Source organism: Scyliorhinus torazame, chromosome 19, assembly GCF_047496885.1.
Source record: "Scyliorhinus torazame isolate Kashiwa2021f chromosome 19, sScyTor2.1, whole genome shotgun sequence".
Lineage (NCBI taxonomy): Eukaryota > Metazoa > Chordata > Chondrichthyes > Carcharhiniformes > Scyliorhinidae > Scyliorhinus > Scyliorhinus torazame.
In genome coordinates, this window is record NC_092725.1 from 81,455,639 (window position 1) to 81,477,760 (window position 22,122).

Genomic DNA, 22,122 nt, shown 5'->3' on the forward strand with positions numbered 1-22,122 from the left:
TTTTTTAACACCTCCACTCACCGTCTGAGAAATTCATCCTGGTCCGGCCCCCATGTCGCCTGGGCTCCCTCCGACGCCATCTTGTTTCTTTCTTTCCTCTGCCGCTGCCCTCGAGGATCCTCCGTGATCTGGCCACCGCCGCCGATCTTTTTCTCTCACACTGGGGGGGGGGGGGGGGGGGGGGGGAGACGGGACTCCCTGCTGCTTCACCCCACACCGGGTTTTGTCGTGAAAAATTTCCCGTTGGGGCTCTCAAAAAGAGCCCGAAAGTCCGTCAGAGCTGGAGCCGCCGAAACGTCCAGCTTAGCTGAGCATCTCCGCAACCGGAAGCCTAAATCTCTATCTTAAATGGGCAACCCCTTACCCACTTGTCCTAAAATCTCCCACAAGAGGAAACATCCTTTCAGTACCTACCCTTTCAATCCTACATATCTCAGTAAGGTGTCTCTCATTCTTCTAAACTCCAATGAGTACAGGCCCAACCTCCTCAACCTCTCCTCTTAAGAAAATTCCTCCAAAACTTTAAAAAAAACATTTTTAAAATTCATTTACGGGATGTGGGCTTCACTGGTTAGGCCAGCATTTTTTGCTAGTTGCCCTTCAGAAGTTGATGGTAAGTTGCTTTCTTGAACCGCTGCAGCCCTTGATGTGTAGGTACACCACTGTGCTGTTAGGGAGGGAGCTCCCAGGTGTTGCCCCAGCGACAGTGAAGGAACGGTGATATACTGCCAAGTCAGGGTGGCGAGTGACTTGGAGGGGAACCTCCAGATGGTGGGGTTCCCAGGTCTCTGCTGCTCTTGTCCTTCTAGATTGTAATGGTCGTGGGTTTGGAAGGTGTTGTCAAAGTAACTTTGGTAAGTTACTACAGTGCATCTTGTAGATGGTACACATGGCTGCCACTGTTCGTCAGTGGTGGAGGATTTGAATGTTTGTGGAAGGGGGAGCAATCAAGCGGGCTGTTTTGTCCTGGATGGTGCTGAGCTTCTTGAGTGTTGTTGGAGCTGCACTCATCCAGGCAAGTGGAGAGTATTCCACTACATTCCTGACTTATGCCTTGCAGATGGTGGACAGGCTTTGTGGGGTCAGGAGGTGAGTTACTCACCATAGGATTCCTAGTCTTTGACCTGCCCTGGTAGCCACAGTATTAATATGGCTGGTCCAGTTCAGTTTCTGATTAATGGTAACACCCAGGAAGTTGATTGTGGGGTATTCAGCGATGGTAATACCATTGAATGTCATGGGGTGGTGTAAAATCCTCTCCTGTAGAAGATGGTCATTGCCTGGCACTAATTGTAACTTACCACTTGTCAGCTCAAGCCTGGATATTGTCCACGTCTTGCTGAATTTGGACATGAACTGCTTCATTATCTGAGGAGTCACGAATGGTGCTGAACATTGTGCAGTCATCCACAAATATGCCTACTTCTGACCTTCTGATGGAAGGAACGTCATTGATGAAGCAGCTGAAGGACACTACCCTCAGGATCTCCTGCAGTGATGTCCTGGAGTTGAGATGATTGACCTCTAACAACCACAACCATCTTCCTTTGTGCCAGGTATGACTCTAACCAGCGGAGCGTTCCCCCCCGATTCCCATTGACTCCAGTTTAGCTGAGGCTCCTTGATGCCATACTCGGTCAAATGCTGCCTTGATGTCAAGGGCAGTCACTTTCACCTCACCTCTGGCATTCAGCTCTTTTGTCCATGTTTGAACCAAGGCTGCAATGAGGTCAGGAGTTGAGTGACCCTGGTGGAACCCATATTGAGCATCCATGAGCAGGTTATTGCTGCGCAAGTGCCGCTTGAAAGTACTATTGATGACTCCTTCCTTCACTCTGCTGATGATGGAGAGTAGACTGATAGTTGACAATTGGCTGATTTGGATTTGTCCTGTTTCTTGTTTACAGGACACACCTGGGCAACTTTCCACATTGTCGGGGAGATATCAGTGTCGTAGCTGTACCGGAACAGCTTGGCTAGGGGTGCGGCAAGTTCTGGAGCATGAGTCTTCAGTACTTTGCCAGGATATTGTCAGGACTTATAGCCTTTGCAGTATCCAGTGCCTTCAGACGTTTCTTGATATCACGTATTGGCTGAAGACTAACATCTGTGATACTGGGGACCTCCGGAGGAGACCGAGATGGATCTTCCACTCGGCACTTCTGGTTGAAGATTGTTGCGAATGCCTCAGCCTTGACTTTTGCACATATGTGCTGAATTCCTCCATCATCGGGGATGTGGATATTTGTGGAGCCACTTGAGCATTTTGGTTAAGATCCAGGAAAGCATGTTCCTCACTTCAATTTATCAAAACCTATGTGTAGACTCCATTAGAAAGGAGTAAAATAGCAGAAAATCTAAACCCGAGTGGTATCTCTTGGTCCTACCAATAAAGGATGTGGTACAGGAATACGGGTATGATATTTTCTTTGCAGAACACCTTCACATGACTTGTAGCCGTTAGGCACAAAAAGGTGAGGTGGCGAGGAAGGATTAAGCTGGAGTAGTAAAAATAAATAATGGTCAAGTTTAAAACATTTTCCAATACTTACTTCTTCATTAGTTCTGCAATCCTTTGACATTCTACCTCATCGTAGAACCAGATCCCATAGATAGACACTGAAATAAAAATAATAAAGCAAGCATTGTAGAATACACAAAATTCTTTTCACTGCCAATGCTCACATTAAAATGTTCACTATCATATAGGCCAAAAACATATATCAGTGATATGTTTATATACAAGGTTTTGAACCAATGTGTGCTGTAGTCTAAAAGCAGGAAAATATCTCGCCATGGGGAGAAGGCACTTTCTACAGTCAGGAAAAAGTGAGGCATACTTTCCTGAAAAAGCAATGCGTGGCTTCTGAAAAATAGTAAACAAGCTGTGAAGAATTTATAATATCATGCATCTAGCCAGAAAATGCTATCAGCTGAAAGTACAGGACTCAAAATTGAGGCACAATTCAATGCCTTGCAATTAAAAAAATTAATTGTTGGTCCGTCAGTAACAGGATACAATCTGAACCTTTAAAAGATCAACAGGGATTAGCTGGTTTATCAAAAAGCCTACATCAAAACCTTGCTCCCCATGCTACAGCCTCTCTGGTTTGTTGCTAAATTTGCTTGACAAAGACCAGCAGACTATCATTAATTTCATGCAGCAGAAATATTTTGAAGCACTGAAGGCAAACAGTAAAGTAGAAGAGGGCCTTCTGGACATGCTCTAAATTCCTCGGTGTTTAGTGGGATCCAGTTAACTCCGCAACTTAAAAATGTACAAAAACTAACAGGCGGATGTTGAAACTGACAAATCAATACAATATGTAAAAATCGTGGTACCAAGAACTCTACATCAATATGTTGCATTCAGTTGTGCAGTGTTAGAAGCCCATTAACGACAAGTAACTTTTTGCTTAAAGTAGACAAAAAGCTTGAAATCCCAGGTATTTACTCAAGAGAAGAATGCCACAAGATTACATGTTTTTAAACAAACAAAATAAACTTCACTACATGAAGTCAGAGGGGTAAAATAATTTTCCAGTATCTATCTTATACTCTAACATTCAGAATTAACATGAGGTAAATATGAATTAACAGGGAAAATGTGTCAAACACACTACGCTGCATCAATCACCGGCCGATGCAACTAAGATAGATCTAATGGATTTCTCAGCAACCCACCCAGACGTCAGTATTCACTAAGTTCCAGAATTTAAAACTGTCTCCCTTATGAAGAAATTCAAGTCTTCATATTCGAAGATCCAGTCTCTAAATTCCTCCAAAGGTTGTGTCGACACAGACTGCCTCAACTACTGCTCACATCCTAATAACTGCTCCAGCTCTTCAGCCCTGCCAAGCAGAACAGCACTGCTCCAAGGGTTATTGTTGTCCCAATGGCTGGAGCACAAAGTCACTGACCTTCTGCTGTTTTTTCTGCTCTGTAGGGCATCTCCCTTGTCGTCACTATATGAAGCCTGCAAGCAACAGCACTTTTGTTGCCTGAAGCTTCTTCTTCAACTGCCCAACACACCCAGTCCTGCTGGCTCACTTCCCTAGTGTTTCCTCCCGGTGGTCTCCTCCTCCCGGTGGTCTCCTCCTCCCGGTGGTCTCTCTCCCTGGGTCCTCTTCGTGGGCTTTCTCTCTGTCTCCGGGGATCCTCGCGTTCTGGTGTCAAAGCCAGTGATCATTGTTTTTGTGTCACAAATGCACACTCCCAAAATCCTGGATAGCCAAGCCCTATAACTGAAAAAAATCAGAACTACAACAGAGCACACACAGGTTGCCACTCTGCCATACTCCATGAATACCTGGAAATCTTCGGCCTGCCAAGAAACAGAGTCCTCAGCCTTTGGTCAGAACCAGGAAGGTTCCCATTTCTTAACAAGAGACAGTCAATGAAAGTAAATTTGGACTAGTTTCCAATTAAGTTATGAATGTAAAAGACAGACATATATGATTAAATGATAAATAGTCTAATTAGTCAGATAGCATATGCTCCAGAAGAACTTCTACAGGGACATCGATATTCCACGGACCCAATTTCTCAGATTAATGTTTTTTTAAATGGCTGTATGGTATTTATCTATATTCACAACTTCACTTTAGGCTAGTTTCCTAACTTGCCTTAACACTATTAATGCATTGAGAAATCTGTACCAACACCAGATTGCATGTCTAAACATTTTCATTTCAAAATGCTTTATAGTGCAGGATTATAAACAGCATAATTGTTGGGAAATACTGTGCAGAGGTGCAAGGCACAGCTTGAATATCAACTAGCAACAAACTGTCGTTACAATGAAGTGGCAGAGAGACCACAATATAGTCCAACTCAATTCTGATCTGATTAAAATTTTGAGGAATCACTTTTTGACTAACCTAATTAATCTTTGATCATGAAGTCTTGTTAATGATACACAGCCATCAGGTGCAGCAAGTCTATGTTTGGATCCTGCATTCTTGTTGAAAACCCACTGTATCGTCTTGGTGACCAGGAACATTTAATTAAATTTAAACAAGACACTCCAGTTGGGCAATCCTTCCAGCCATTAAACAGGGTACTAGTCACCAAAGAAACATAGAAAATAGGAGCAGGAGGAGGCCATTTAGCCCTTCAAGCCTGCTCCACCATTCATTATGATCATGGCTGATTATCCAGCTAAATCTCACTTTCCCTCATATCCTTTGATTCCCTTTGCCCCCAAGTGCTATATCGAACTGCTTCCGGAAAACATACAATGTTTTGGCCTCAACTACTTCTTGTGGTAACAAATTCTACAGGCTCACAACTCTCTGGGTGAAGACATTTCCCCCTCATCTGTCCTAAATGATCTACCCCGTATCCTCAGACTATGACCACTGGTTCTGGACACGCAACATTGGGGACATCCTTCCTACACCTACCCTGTCTAGTCCTGTTAGAATTTTAGAATTTTATAGGTTTCTATGAGATTCCCCCCTCATTCTTCTGAACTCCAGTGAATACAACCCTAACCAATTCAATTTCTCCTTATACCTCAGTCCCGCAATCCCAGGAACCAGGTAAATCTTCACTGCATTCCCTCTTGCGCAAGAACAACCTTCCTCAGATAAGAAGACCAAAACATTCCAGGTGTGGCTTCACCAAGGCCCTGTATAATTGCAGCAAGACATCCTTGCTCCTGTACTTGAATCCTCTCACTATGAAGGTCAGAGTACCACTTACCTTCTTTGCTGCCTGCTGTACTTGCATGCTTACCTTCAATGGCTGGTGTACGAGGACACCCAAGTCTCATTGCACATGCTCCTAGTCTGCCTTCTCGTTTCAGTTACCAAATTGGATAACCTCGCATTTATCCAAATTATACAGCGTCAGTCATTCATTTGTCCACTCACTCAACTTGTCCAAATCACACTGAAGAATCTCTGCATCCTCTTCACAGCTCACTCTCCCACACAACTTGGTGTCATCTGCAAATTTGGAGATATTACATTTTGTTCCCTCATCTAAATCATTAATATATATTGTGAATAGCTGGGGTCCCATCACCAATCCCTGCAGTACCCCATTAGTCACTGCCTGCCAATTTGAAAAAGATCCGTTCGTTCCTACTCTGTTTCCTGTCTGTCAACCAGTTTTCTATCCATCTCAATACATTACCCCTAATGCCATGCGCTTTAATTTTACACGCTAATCTCTTAGATGGGACTTCATCTAAAGCCTTCTGAAAGTCTAAATATACCTCATCCACTAGTACCCCCTCTGTCAACTGTACTAGTTACATTCTCAAAGAATTCAGTAGATTTGTCAAGCATGATTCCCCCTTCATATCCATGCTGACTCTGTCAGATCATGTCACTTGTTTTCAAAGTGCGCTGCTATAAAATCTTTGATAATGGATTCTAGAATTTCCCCCACTACTGACGTCAGGCTTACTGGTCTATAATTCCCTGTTTTCTCTACCTTCCTTTTTAAATCGTGGAGTTACATTAGCCACACTCCAATCTTGAGGAACTATTCCAGAGTCTATAGAATCATGGAAGATGACCACCATTGCATCCACTATTTCTGGAGCCACTTCCTTAAGTACTCTGCAATGTAGATTACCAGATTCTAGGGATTTACTAGCCTTCAATCCCACCAATTTCCCCAACACCATTCCTCTACTAATACCCTCGTTTCACCAGGGTTTGATACAAGATCACAGTACAATCCCACTTTTACCACACCAAGACGACCTTTGACAACTTGAACCTTTTATGTGCCCCAATCTCCCTGCATGGAAAATAAAATATGTTGCGACAGATTATTACTGGGTTATGGGGATGGGATGGAGGTGTTGGCCTTGGGTGGGGTGCTCTTTCCAAGAGCCAGTGCAGACTCGATGGGCCAAATGGCCTCCTTCTGCACTGTAAATTCTATGATAATTCTATGATTCTCTTCACGTTCCACTACTCAAAATACAATTTGCAAATACACTTCAGCAGAGCAAACCAGATTAATACCAGTGAAGAATGTGCCTTTGTTTTGCCAAATCATACAGTGTATTAGAATGCACATTTAAGCATTACTCTCACTTCTATATAATTTAAGGTAACAAGACACTGAAGCCCAAGAGCATTCACAATCAGATTTTCCAAAGAAGATGAGATGATTATAGTGACAACTGGATTGTTTGAATAATATGGGAAAAATTCACTCCCTCTAAGCATGTCTCCTGCCTACTAACCAAGGAACTCCACTGGAGGCATCAGTTGAGAAAATTGTCCAGATTTAATGAACAAAGGATTTTGAATGGTGGGGGGTGGAAAAGAAAGGACTGGAAGCCGAATTTGAAATATTTTTCCTCCCCACTGTAATTACTCACAGTATGCTGATACAATGCAAGCTGTTGAAAGCTTAGAAAAATAACCCTGACCCATCCCAATTTTGGTATCTAGATAAACTCTTTTGGAACAACAATGTGCTGAATACATTAAGATGCAGCAATATTTATTCCCCCCAAAAACAAACTAATTTTTGAAGTGCTAAAGTGCAATCTTTAGTAGATTCCATCAACAGCCAGAAAATGGGGTCGAATTTAACGAAGGCAGGGGGGGCTGACTTTCACCATCAAAATTGGTGACACTTCCACTGATCAGATAGATCCATGGATCCCCAAGGGAATTAAGTCCCTAATTGGCAGTAAAAACACTGCTGCCGGGCCTCCGAGCCACACGGGGACATTTAATTTCAGCTTCCCCCATTGGAACAGAAATCCCATCCCCGGAGTGGACGGTCAACAAAGTCTGGCAGTTCTCCATTGCCAGTAGCTCCATTGTGAGTGGTGGGTGCTTTTAGTAATACACTTAAGGCTGCAGTAGAGTTATCATGGGGATTCCTGGAGAGGGAAGTGACGGCAAGATCGAGGTCACAGGAAGGAGGTGTCACGCGAGGAGGGGCTAGAAATTGTGTGTCAAAGGAAAGGTCAGGGGTGGGACTCAGTGGCCGTCCCCCTTCCTCTGCAGGGTCCCTTGATCAGGTATTAAGTGCCTTTGAACAAGGAACTCCCTGCTAGGCTATTATTGGTCTGCTCGCATGGCAAGTCCCCTGCCTATTGGTGGTTGAATGCAATTAACACCCACTTAAGGGCCCTAATTAGCATCAAGGAGGGAAGGTCAGCCATCCCACCTGCACTTAATCAGAGGTTTGCAGGGAGATGCTGTGGTCTCCACCCTGCACCATCGCACTCAATCACATGCCCCTGCTTTCAATCTCATCTTCAGTGGTGGGAGTGGCATTAACTTCCACCCATGACTTCTGTGCCTGCATAAGGACCTCGAGGTTAGGTGTCACAGACATGTGTGAGGTAAAGTGGTGAGTATTTCTTAAACTAATTTCCTCGCTGTGACCTGGGAATTTACGACCGAAGCTTGAGTACGTTTTTATTCATGTAAAATAGGACATTTTAAAGAGTCGCTGATTTGCAGTGATAAATAAGTAAAATGGTTTTACTGTTGTACATAATAGAATATACAGTGCAGGAGGAGGCCATTCGGCCCATCGAGTCTGCACCGACCCACTTAAGTCCTCACTTCCACCCTATCCCCAGAACCCAATATCCCTCCTAACTTCTTTGCTCTCTAAGGGCAATTTACCATGGCCAATCCACCTAACGTGCACGTCTTTGGACTGTGGGAGAAACGGAGCACCCGGAGGAAACCCATGCAGACACGGGGAGAACGGAGACTCCGCACAGACAGTGACCCAGCGGGGAATCGAACCTGGCACCCTGGCGCTGTGAAGCCACAGTGCTATCCACTTGGGCTACCATGCTGCCCAATGTTATAATTGTATATAGTATTGTTTGATAAGGAGATGACAGTGCCCAATCACACTTTTACTGCACGCAAGCAATGTCTGGCTTGAAAATACAAATCAAAGGAAAATAAATAAAATGTATGTCAGCCATATCTCAGTTGGTGTCACTCTCCCCTCTGAATCACAACGTCTGGGTTCCAATCCCACTCCAGGACATGAGCACATGAAAAATAACAAGGTTGACACTTCAGTGCATTACTGAGGGAGGCTGTAATGTTGGAGACATCGTCTTTCAGATGAGATGTTAAAGTAATGCCTCATACCCTCGCAGGTGGAAATAAAAGGTCCCATGGCATTGTTTCAAAGCGTGGTATGGTCCTCTCTTGTTGGTGATTTATTGTTTAAAATCTCCAATCATGTCAGGATCTTGTGATGAAATGTTAAATCCTGAGCCCACAACCTTCGGACTTAAATATGAAGGGAATCAATGGGCCAAGTAGACATGTCATTTAAAAAAAAGTCTCAATTACATTAGACCTTCAAAAATAAATTATTTGTGGCAGTCGCCCCAATAACACGTATACATAAAGTACTCTTTCACATCCACTATTAATATTCTCTAATGATGCAACACGATTTAATGGCATATTCCATAAACAAATGCTGACATTTTAGAGGACACTGACTGATACCTGCTTTTCACATACTTCTCTCCGACTTATTTGAAAAACGCTTCAGATGTGTTTGTTCTAGAAAGTTCCAGAAGATAGACTGGTAATTGTGTGTTTCAGGTTGTGCACATTTCTTTTCCCTTCTCTCTCTCCACTCCCTGCCCCCACACAACTGGATTTGAAATGCAGAGAATGTTTCAACAGTTCATCACAAGATCATGACAAATTCTTGGAGAATTTCATAATCTTAGCTGACTTGTAATTTAGGTAGTGCTGAAGCTTTTATCTTTGCTCCCTCTTAATTGGATGAGGGCTCCATATCAAAACATCAGCAGTGATGCATGCCAGTTTAATTCCTTGGAGTGGAGGATGACAACGCATGTAGCTATTATCTTCCTTCATTTCTCTTTCTTTGAAGGTATGCATCAGAAGCAATTAACGAGCTTGCTCGCTCAACATGTGCCTTACTGAGCTGAACTCAGAATAAAGAACTCTTAAACATCTACCAAAGATACTACCAATTTTCACTGAATTTATATGTATTTTCAATGAAGATAGAATCATCAACTGGCAAGGTAAAATGTTTCCAGCAGTTTTTAATCAAAAAGCTTCCATACCGCTGTCAAAACAACCACCACAAGCAAAGGATACCAAGTATAAAGGCATAACCGTGAAGGAGACACAGTTGAACTACTTCTACACTTGCCCAGGAGGTATGATTTTCTGACTAATTTGCCCTTGTGGGTGAGTGCATAACGTAAGACCACATTCTAAAATATGCTGTTTTAAAATTGCCATTAAGATTTGTATGCAAAATTCAACGGTCTTCTAATTACATTTCTCCCCTGTCAGTGATCAAATTTATAGCACCACACTACAAGTACCTGAATGTTCCCCCATTATATTTTCCTCAATGGCAGAAAAATACCATAGATATGATAATTTTATAAAAATAAAATTCAGTTTTAAAATTAAGTGAACTACACCCAATACGAGGACTACACATGCCAATGCCCAGTATGAAATTTACAGTAAGCTTGGCAGTTTTAATTTACCTTAGTTAACAGAAAGTCATAAATATAACAAATTTATCTCACTTTCCTGAGATTTTCTCAAAACATTTAGGAAGTTTTTGAAGACCTCATGTACTAATATAGTGCAGCATACACCATACTAGTCGGAAAACGGCCAAACTCAGAAGCTAAGCATACTCAGCACTGGTTAGTACTTCAGTGGGAGACTGCCTGGGAATACCAGGTGCAGTAGGGCTCTTAGCATCTGCCAACCGAACCAGGAACATACCTTCATTGCTGTGAAACCAGATGGTGTCCAGAGAAGCATAGTGGGTGAAGTTATCAAATGTTTTAAACAGAAAGGGTTTAACCTGGTTGCCATGTATTTCCTTCAGGCTCCTGTAGATTTGCTTGACAAGCATTACTATCAACTTTCAGATGAGCCTTTCTATCCCAAGTTGATCAAGTACATGATCTGGCCTAATAATTGTGGCCATGATGTGGGAAGGTTTGAATGTGACGACAGGTAGGGTGACAATCCAGCTGACACAAGCCTGGCACAATTTGTGGTGATTCCTTATTTTGACTGGCAGAAATATCACTCGTGACAGTGACTCTGTAGCAAGTGCACAGAAAGAGATCAACCTTTTTTTGACCCAGCGACAGTGAAGTAACAGCAATATATTACCAAGTCAGAAAGGTGAGTGACTCAAGAGGGGAATTTCCAGTTTGTGGTGTTCCCATGTTTCTGCTGCCCTTGTCTTTCTAGATGGCAGCAAATGTGGGTTTGGAAGGTATTGCCTAAGCTGGTGAGCTCCTGTAGTGCATCTTGTAGATGGTACACACTGCTGTTATTGTGTATCGCTGGTGGGAGTGAATGTTTGTGGAAAGGGTATCAAGCACGTGGCCTGCTTTGTCCTGGATGGTGTCAAGCTTCTTGAATGTTGTTGGAGCTGCACTCCTCCAGGCAAGTGGAGAGTATTACATCACACTCCTGAGTTAATAGATCTCTCCATAAACATGATCTGTTCTCCTTCCCTATGTGGAGGCATGGACCCCCTTACTTAAATTCAGTTCCAGTAGTGTGCTCATTCTCTGTAACCTTGTCTAAGTAACTACTGTTCATGAATGAACATTAATCATACATGGCTGTGTTCTATCGGACACCAGAAAATGTCACAGTTGAGCCTAATCCTGTTCTCATCAAGCATCTATTTTGCTTCTTCCTATCCCTTTTGGCAAAATGCATCACCTCACTTCTCTGGGTTAAGTTCCATTTGGCACTTGTCTGTCGATTTTAACTAGCTTATCCATGTTCTGTTTCAGGCAATTCAGGTCATCTTCACTCACTGTTTGCCACTCCTCCAGGTTTGGCACCGAAATGTTATCCCAGTCATAGATATATTGCAAAAACAAAAGCAGTGGTTCTCATGCTGACCCTTGCGGAACACCATTATCTACTACAACCTAGTCCAAAAATCAAACATCTTGCACAATGTGCTGCTTTCTGTCCTCATGCCGATTTTTAAATTCAATTGTACACTGACCTTTCTATTCCACAAACCTCAATTTTGCTAAGTTGGACTTTGCTTTTAAGTTGGACCGTGACAAAGCTTCCTTAAAATCCACATAGACAACATTCATTATATTCCCCTCATCAACATTCGCCATTGCTTCATCAAAAAATTAAATTAGATTAGTGAAGCACAATCTGCTTTTTACAAATCTGGTCGAATGCAATTAACACCCACTTAAGGGCCCTAATTAGCATCTGGGCTGGTTCTCCTTAATTCTTAATTCCTAACTCACAATTAATTGCTCCAAGTGCCTGTTGATTACTTTTCCCACTGATTATGGATTCCAAAGCCTTACCCCCACTGATGCTATAATAACTGGTCTGCAGTTGCGAGGACTATCCTTATTCAAGAAAGTGTGTAAGTGTGGCCCATTGCCACTCTCCAATCCTCTGGTACCTCCCTCATATCAAGACAACATGAAAAATTAAGGCAAGACCTCCCATTAATATACCCCCATATGATACCTATATTCAAAAAGGAGGGAGGCAAAAAGCAGGTGACTATAGGCCAATTAGGCTAACATCTGTTATTGGAAAAATGTTGGAATCAATTATTAAGGAAGCAATAGCAGCACATTTGGAAAATTATAATCTAATCGAGAGAGTCAGCATGGCTTCATGAAAGGAAAATCATGTCTGACTAATCTGTTAAGAGTTTTTCGAGGACGTTTCAACCAAGGTGGATGGAGGGGAACCAGTAGATGTGTTGCATTTGGATCTCCAGAAGGCTTTTGACAAGGTACCTTGCAAAAGGTTAAGACCTAAGATAAGGGACAATGGGGTTGGGAGGTAGTATGTAGGCATGGATAGAGAATTGACTACTGCGCAGGAAACAGCAAGTGGGGATAAGGGGTTCTTTTTCAGGTCAGCGACCTGCAACCAGTGGAGTTCCACAGGGATCAGTGGTGGGACCGCAACTGTTTACCATGAGACATAGGAACAGAATTAGGCGATTCGGCCCATCAATTCTGCTCCACCATTCAATCATGGCTGATATGTTTCTCATCCTCATTTTCATGGCTTCTCCCAATAACCCCTGATCACATTATTAATCAATAACCTAGCTATCTGTGTCTTAAAGACACTCCGTGACGTTTGCGGCAAAGTCTTCCACAGATTCACCACCCCTCTGGCTGAAGAAAGTCCTCCTCATCTCAGTTTTAAAGGATCATCACTTCAGTCTGAGGCTGTGCCCTCGGGTTCTAGTTCTACCTACCAGTGGAAACATCCTCTCCGTGTCTACTTTATCTAGGCCTCTCAGTATCCTGCAAGTTTCAATAAGATCCGCCCTCATGAGGACCAATTGCTTCTCCTCACTTAAAACATTGCTTTTTTAAAAATATGGCTTCTTGTAATATCTTTTATTTCAAGGAACTTGGATCAGAGTAGATACTCAGTGGTCAGAAAATTAGATGGAGATTTATTCCATTAAAAGAATAATGTGCAATGTAACATTTTCTGATCAGCTTTAAAGAAATTTTAATGTGGTCTCGACAAAAACTAACAAGTTTGATTTTATTACAGTATTAAAATCACATGTAAACAACACAAGCTGGTCTTGAAGTGTGTGCTATGTGCCTCATACCACCAATATAAAGCAGAGTTGATCATCCAGCATCTTACTGGCTTGACAAGAAGTCAATATTTAAAGGATTTCAGCTATACATTCCAGCACATGCAAAGTAAATTTTGCCTCAGGCATGAGAATGCCGAATTTTTCAGTGTTATTATTTTTGTGTGGATGTTGCCATCTGAAAGTTCTGACAGCAAGAATTAATACGACTAAGAGTTTGAAAGTGGTATCCCAAAGATTATTTCTTCTTTTTTTTTGAAGAGGAAGAGAAGAATGAAAGAAAAGAGGCAATTTTTCTTTTATAGTTGTCTGTTCTTAACCATACAGCTGTGAATGGTAAACCAGGCACACCCACCTGTAAAGATTTAAGGAAATTGCCTTCACAGGCACTTTTCATTCAAGAAGCCGTCAGTGACGCTTCAGCTCTACACTGCTTGCAGGTAAACTCTACTAAAACCAATACGTGTATGCCTCAGATATTTCAAGCTCCGAGAAAACAACAGCAATATCAATCAATCAATAGTTCACAAGTGGATTAACCAAGCAGGTTGACTGATTAAGTGTTTGCCGTCAATAAGTATACAAATCTTTCTCCATTAGAAATCTACATCACAATGAAAGCACTGGATTCTTTCTGCATTATTAAAAGATTTCCATGCGACCTGCACTCAGTAACTTGGCTTATGTGAACAAGGGCTTCCACTTCAAATTATAGATAGTCAGTGACCATTAAATAAGATCAAGTGAATGCATGTTGTTTAGGGAGCAGTCAAGATATCTTTATTTTTGGGAGGTGCTGAAGAGGGGTTTGGGGAGGGGTTTGTCCGGTGGGTTAGGCTGTTGTATGAGGTCCCGATGGCGAGTGTGGCCACAAATAGGAGGAGGTCTGAGTACTTTCGGTTGCACCGAGGGACGAGACGGGGGTGTCCCTTATCCCCCCTGCTCTTCGCACTGGCGATTGAACCCCTGGCTATGGCCAGTCGAGGAACTGGAGGGGGTTGGTGCGGGGTGGGGAGGAGCATAGGGTGTCGCTTTATGCGGACGACCTGCTGCTGTATGTGGCGGACCCGGTGGGAGGAATGCCAGAGGTAATGAGGATCCTTAGGGAATTCGGGGACTTTTTGGGGTACAAGCTCAATATGGGGAAGAGAGCTGTTCGTAGTTCAGCTAGGGGACCAGGAGAGGGGGATTGGCGAGCTCCCACTAAAAAGGGCGGAGAGGAGCTTCAGATATTTGGGGGTCCAGGTGGCCAGGAGCTGGGGGGCCCTGCACAGGCTTAACTTTACAAGGCTGGTGGAACAAATGGAGGAGGAGTTCAAGAGGTGGGACGCGTTGCCACTTTCCTTGGCGGGAAGGGTGCAGTCAATCAAAATGACAGTGCTCCCAAGGTTTCTGTTCCTGTTCCAGTGCCTCCCCATGTTTATCGTGAAGGTTTTTTTCAGGCGGGTTAACAGGAGAATAATGGGGTTTGTGTGGGCGCGAGGGACTCCGAGGGTGAGAAGGGTGTTCCTGGAGCGGAGTAGAGATAGGGGGGGCTGGCGATGCCCAACCTCTGTGGGTACTACTGGGCCGCCAATGCGACGATGGTGTGCAAGTGGTGATGGAGGGGGAGGGGGCTGCATGGAAGAGGCTGGAGACAGCGTCCTGTGTGGGTACAAGTCTGGGGGCACTGGCAACGGCGCCGCTGCCGCTCCCTCCAAGGAGGTATACCACGGCCCCAGTGGTGGTGCCTGCCCTCAAAATCTGGGGGCAGTGGAGGCGGCATAGGGGGCAAGTGGGGGCCTCAGCGTGGACCCCATTACGGGGGAACCACCGGTTCGCCCCAGGAAGAACAGGTGGAGGGTTTTCGGGGTGGCACAGGGCGGGGATACGAAAGTTGGGGGACCTGTTTGTGGACGGGAAGTTCGCGAGCTTGGGTGAGCCGGAGAAGTATGGGCTCCCCCCGGGGAACACCTTCAGGTACTTACAGGTAAGGGCGTTTGCCAGACGGCAGGTGGTGGAATTCCCGCGGGTACTGCCACACAGTACAGGACAGGGTGCTCTCGGGTGGGGGTGGGTGGGAGTGGGGAACATCTCGGAAACGTACCAGGTGATGCAGGAGGAGGAGGAGGCCTCGGTGGTGGAGATGAAAGGTAAGTGGGAGGAGGAGTTGGGAGAGGAGATCGAAGAGGGGACGTGGGCAGATGCCCTAGGGAGGGTGAATTCTTCCTCTTCGTGTGTGAGGTTCAGCCTCATACAGTTTAAGGTGCTGCACAGGGCACACATGACCGGGACAAGGATGAGCCGGTTCTTTGGGGATGAGGACAGGTGTGTTAGGTGCTCAGGGATCCCAGCAAATCACACCCATATGTTCTGGGCATGCCCAGCGCTGGAGGAATTTTGGAAGGGCGTAGCGAGGACGGTGTCAAGGGTGCTAGGATCCAGGGTCAAACCGGGCTGGGGGCTCGCAATATTGGGGTGGCAGAGGAGCCGGGAGTGCAGGAGGCGAAAGAGGCTGGAATTCTGGCCTTTGCGTCCCTGGTAGCCCGGCGAAGGATTCTTCTTCAGTTGGGGGGTTGATTTTTTAGATTGTGTTTTGTACTTAACCCTGATGGGTTCTTTTTTCTTTCTCATTTTGTTATTGATATTTTATGAAAACCTTTAATAAAAAATTATTTTAAAAAAAAAAGATATCTTCATTTTAAGATAATTCACTTTCCAAGTTTAAGTGGTGAAGAAAGAATTGTGCGACAATTCCATTATGGTACTCTTCTGTCCTGGATCTGGACTCCACTGAATTGGTCACTAATAGTACAAAAGTATAATTAAGCCCACACAGTTATCAAGATCTTCAAAAGCATTATATGAAAGCAGCAGTGATTCCGATGATTGGAGACATGAGGAAATGTTTATAATTCAGCCCCACTCAGATGTCAAAGACCTTTGTAGTCTGTGGCATTTGCCACAGAGAAGTGATAATGAGGGCAATAGATGAGGCCCACCACAACCAAAGGCATGAATAAAATGACGACAAGAAACCAGAAGGCAATCCTACTCAACATCTGCTGGAGATGGTATGGAGGTCAGCAGTGGAGGAGTGATCAGGAGGACATAGGTTTAGCATCGTAAAAGATTCAATGACCTGATAAGATCTAGAAAGGTGAGGCAAGTGATAACCATGTGACAGATCTCTAACTATATACATCGCCATACACATGGGTTGAGCAGACTTAATGCCCTTACAATGATATAACTGTGCACTTGCTTTGACAATGGGAGTGAACTCAAGGCGCCACACCATTAGTTGCAATTTGTAGGTAACTTGGTTTAAGTTTTCTCTATTTATTTTGCCCTTCCTTTCTCCTCTGGTAATAATAATTGACAATGTTTTCAATCAGACTTTTATGTTATTAAAGCTTAATGTTGTAACTGAAATGAAGCTTAAGGCACAGGGGCTGGGGACTGGGCTTGGTTGTGTTCCATGGTGTGTGATGTGAGGCAATGTTGCTGATGGATGTTTTTGTATGGCAGTGGATTTATTCAGATGTGAGCTTGCTGGATAATTTCTGTCTCCGATGAAAGTTAAGGTGCAGAGACATATGTCATAGGACTGACAGGCACTCAAGTGAAGCATTGCTAAATCAGCATGGCCCTTGTTGCCATCCCATCCTGCTAATCGCCATAATGGCTCCGCAGCAGCCTTCTTCCCAACATCTGGGCACCAGGGCTCCTCTAGAGCATTCCCTTTGTCTTCCTCTTCCTCCTTCAAGGAAGAACGGCGTTCTAGTTTCTTCTCCTCATCCTGCTCCAGTTCGCTCTCTATAGTTTTGTGGTGTGGCAAGCAGCAAATGACCACAATATGACACACCTTGGCTCGTACTGGAGGAAACAGAAGCGAAACTTTAAGATGTCACTAGTCTGTTCAATGCAGGTTTGTATTGATTGCTTTGGTTGCAGCACCTATCTCCTTCCATATCTGGACACCAGATAGGTGCCAGGAGCCACCTCCGTAAAGAATAGCCCTTATCCATCAGTAGCAACCCACAGAGTGTGGATGTTGGCCTCAAGGTGTACCACCTGAGACTCACGCAGGATGAAGGAATCATGACAATTGCCTGAAAACCAGGTGCACACCTGCAAAGATATACTTCCTATGATCACAGACCAGCTGGACATTTAATGAGCCTTTTCTGTTCAAGAATCTGTCTGACTGGTCTATCGGTGTCTTGATGGCTATGTGGGTGCAAGGATCCTTAGGGGATCCTTCAAAGCTGGCAAATCTCAATGCTCTCAAAAGACTGCAACTTTTACTTTATTTTTATAAAGTGTGGAGGAACAGAGTTACAGGACCGTTAATTAGTTTTAACAACAGGTGGAAAACATTTATTCACACTGAAAAGTTGGATAATTATACAATACTCCTTTACTTCTCACTTAGCTGAACAAATACACAGATTTTAAAATTAAACGGATTTAAAAAGTACATTTTATGCTTCAGTGGTTCGGTTAACACAAATCCCCCCTTTTTTTAAAATAAACATTTTATTGAGGTATTTTTGGTATAGTAACAACAAAATAAACAATATACATGAAACCATAAACATAGTGCAAAAGCCATTTACCTTGCGTACAGTTCCCACCCTTATTGACCCCCTACTCTAATCTAAACTACCACCCCCCCACATCCTGTCCAGCCTTTCCACTAGCTGTCTGTCTGTCTTCACTGAACAATGTTTTGTTTAACATCAGACTTCTTGGAAACTTCTCTTCATTTCTCTAGTTTCCTTAACTAGCTGCTCTTCTGATCACGGCACTTGTTTTCTTATCCATTACTCCACGGTATGGTTTTTCTTCTAGCAAATCTGAGAGAAGGTCCCCCTCTTGCCTTCTAAGCCAACTGCTTCTGCGAGAGCAGCCATCTCTCTCACTACCTATCTCAAATTAGCTAAACTAAAACTTAAAAGCTTTGTGCAGGTTAGATGCATTGGCCATGCTAAATTGACCCTAGTGTCCAAATGGTTAGGTGGGGTGGGGGAGCCTAGGTGGCATGCTCTTTTGGAGGGTTGGTGTAGACCTGAGACTCCTTCTGTACTGTGGTGATTCTATGCTTCTACCTTTAAAACAATACTTTATTTCTAATGTTTACTAATACAAATTCCGTAAAGTACCTTTCTTTTCTGAACAATGTCAATTGTAAAGTCTGAACATTCACAGAGATACTCGAATAGAGCTCATGCAGAAGAAAAGACTTGCATATCGCACTTTTCACAACTACAGATTGCTCTAAAGCATTCTTTTTTTTTAAATTCCATTTTATACGCAATGCTAAACAACCAAGCAGAATAATACACACATATATCCTCCAAAACACAACCTAACCCCTCACAAAACATAAACCCTCCCCCACGAGCAACTAACCGTGGCCACTCCTTCAAATACACAATAAACGGCTACCATCTCCAGTAAAACCACTCAATTGCCCCTCTCAGTGTACTTGACATTCTCGGATATACACCTTGGCGACTATGTTAAGTAAAGAAGTAGGGCGGTACGACACACATTTCAAGGGGTCCTTTTCCTTTTTTTAAAAAAAGTGAAATTTATGCTTGCATCAGCGTCTCGAGCAGGAAGCCCCGTATTACCAAGTCCGCAAACATCCCACTAATAACGGCACCAGCTGTCCCGCAAACATCTTACAAAATTCCATCAGGAACCCATCCAGCCCTGGGGCCTTACCTGTCTGCATTGCCCTATTGCAGTCAAGACCTCCTTTTTGCCCAACGACCTCTCTAACCCTTCATGCTCTTCCTCCTCCACCTCAGGAAACTCTTAAACCCTCCAGGAACTCCAATGTACCTGGCCTCTGCCCTGGTGGCTCCCACCTACAAAGGTTCTTATAAAACGCTTCAAACACCCCAGTAACTTTGTCCAGCGTGGCACTAGCCTGCCATCTGACTTTCTGACCTCGATAATCTCTCGAGAGGCCACATGTTGCCTCAACGAACAAGCCAATAGACGACTGGCCTTCTCCTCATACTCCTACATAACCCTCCTTGAGCACCGCAACTGGCGCACCACAGTCTGTAGATAACAGATCAAACTGCATCTGCAGCTTCTTTCTTCTAGCCATTACAAACTCAATTGCCATTACTTTAGTCAGAGTATCTACTGCGATAGGCGTGGCCCCACATGACAAGGCCATCTCTGCCACCTTTGCTCCCAACAAGCTTCCATACCTTTTCCATCTCCGATAAAAAGCTACCTTCTTTCCAAAAATCTTCTTCATGGCTTTCGACATCTTCTCAGAAAGTACTGCTAGATGGGTCCGGTTTGTCAACCAATTTCCCCTGAGAACTGGGCTAAAAGAACCAAAAGTCAAGGACTTTGGCAGGGGCTACCTTATGTGCAACCTCCTCTGACATGCAGACACCAGAGATTCTGCCCCAAAGCATTTTACAGCCAAGAAGTTTTGAACTGTAGCCACTACTGTAATCTGCATCTTGTTCTTCTAGAAGGCATACCGAAACGGAAGAGAAAGCTATGTTAAGACTGGTAGCTGAAACACCTGGTCAAACAGAGCTTACTTAGCCAGAGCATGTGCCAAAGTGATTTGCTGCAATGTACTATGTGCACACAAAGATCAAGAAAAATATGATGCAACAACTACACAATAGTCAGATCTAAGTGATCTCACAGCCAGATAAAAGTCTTGCCACATCCAGTCCTGACTGGTGGGGGACAATTAAACAACTACCAGGAGGAGGCTTCACAAACATCCCCATCCTCAGCAAAATGGGGCCCAGCACATCAGTGCAAAAGACAAGGCTGCAGCATTTGCAACTAATTTCAGCCAGAAATGCAGAGTCAGCAAATTTGATTCACTCCAGGTGATATAAAGAAAAACAACTAAAGACACTAGAAATCGCAAAAATGTAATGAACCCTAATGACATCCTGGCAGCACTACTGAAAACTTGTGCTCCGAACCAAGCAGTTCCAGTGCAGCTACAACACTGACATCTCATTGAAAACGTATATACTTTCCCAAGGTATGCCCTGTCCACAAAAGGCAGGACAAGTCCAATCCGACCAATTACCACCCCATTAGTCTACTCTCGACCAGCAGTAAAGTGATGCAAGAAGTCATTAATAGTCAAGTGGCACTTACTCAGCAATAACCTACTCACTGATACTTAGTTTGGATTCTGCCAGGGCTACTCGGGCTTCTGATCTCATTATAGCCTTGGTCCAAACATGGACAAAAATAGTTCAACTCAAGAGATGACATTTGGCAGAGTGTAGCATCAAGGAACCCAAGCAAAACTGAAGTCAACAGGAATCGGGGGAAATTTCTCCATTGGTTGAAAAGCCAGCATAAAGGAAGGCAAATGCTTCAGCCCCAGCCCATCACTGCAGGAGTTCTTCAGGGTGGTGAACAAGCCTAATCATCTCCAGCTGCTTCATCAATGACATTCCCTGCATCATAAGGTCAGAGATGGAGTGGCAGTTCAGATTTTTATGAAGCAAGATCTGAACAACATTCAGGCTTGAGCTGATGTGTGGCAATCATCACATTATTGCTAAGAAATGGCCATTTCCAACAAGGGGAATCTATCCATCTCCCCTCGACATTCAAAGGCATTACCATCAATGAATCCTGCACCATCATCCGGGGGTTACCACTGACCAGAAACTGAACTAGAAGCATATAAATACAGTGGCTACAAGAGCATATCAGAGACTGGGAATTCTGCAACGAGTAGATACTTGACTCCCCAAAGCCTTTTCATTATCTACAAGTCAGGGGTATGATAGAATACCCTTCACGAGCCTGGATGAATGCAGCTCCAACACTCAATAAGCTCCAAGTACAGCAGCCTGCTGGATCAACACTCCATGCACCAACTTAAAAATTCACGCAATGATGCACTGGCAGTAGCTGCATCTGTTGATTATTCTTTTGTCTACTATATATGTACTATATATGTTCTCGTGGCCGCAGAAAATTACTTTTCACTGTACTTCGGTACATGGGACAATAAATATCAATCAAACCTACCAGATACACAACAGCACACTCACCACAGCTACTTCAATAGCACCTTCCCAACCTGCAACCTCTACTACCAAGAAGGACGATGGCAGCAGATATGGGAAGCACCACCAACTTCAGGCTTCCCTCAAAGCCACACACAGCCCCACCGGGAACTTTATTGCTGTCCTTTCATTGTTGCTCAGTCAAAATATTGGAGTTCTCTTCCGAACAGCACTGTTGGTACAGCGCTGTCATAGGTACTCAAGATGAACTGTAGCAATTCATCACCACCCTCTCAAGTAATGTTAAGTAATATTGAATGAGGGATAAATATTGACAAGAGCACCAGGGGAAACTTCCTCACTCTTCAAAGTTAATTCATGTGATCTTTTAAGTCCCACCTGAGGGGGGGGGGGGGGGGGGGGGGGGGCATTACCTCAGTTTAATATTTCATCCAAGGGATGGCATCATAGGCAGTGCAGCACCACATAACT

At 43.9% G+C, this 22,122-nt stretch overlaps 1 protein-coding gene across 1 annotated transcript in view; it reads right to left on the bottom strand.

Moving 5' to 3' along the window:
- The window catches only part of dcp1b (decapping mRNA 1B), a 260,055-nt gene that overhangs the window by 139,529 nt on the left and 98,404 nt on the right, over positions 1-22,122 (bottom strand). The window contains exon 4 of the mRNA XM_072484612.1: positions 2,553-2,619. Within this exon, the coding sequence (XP_072340713.1) occupies positions 2,553-2,619 (67 nt within the window). The remainder of the gene's footprint in view (positions 1-2,552; positions 2,620-22,122) is intronic.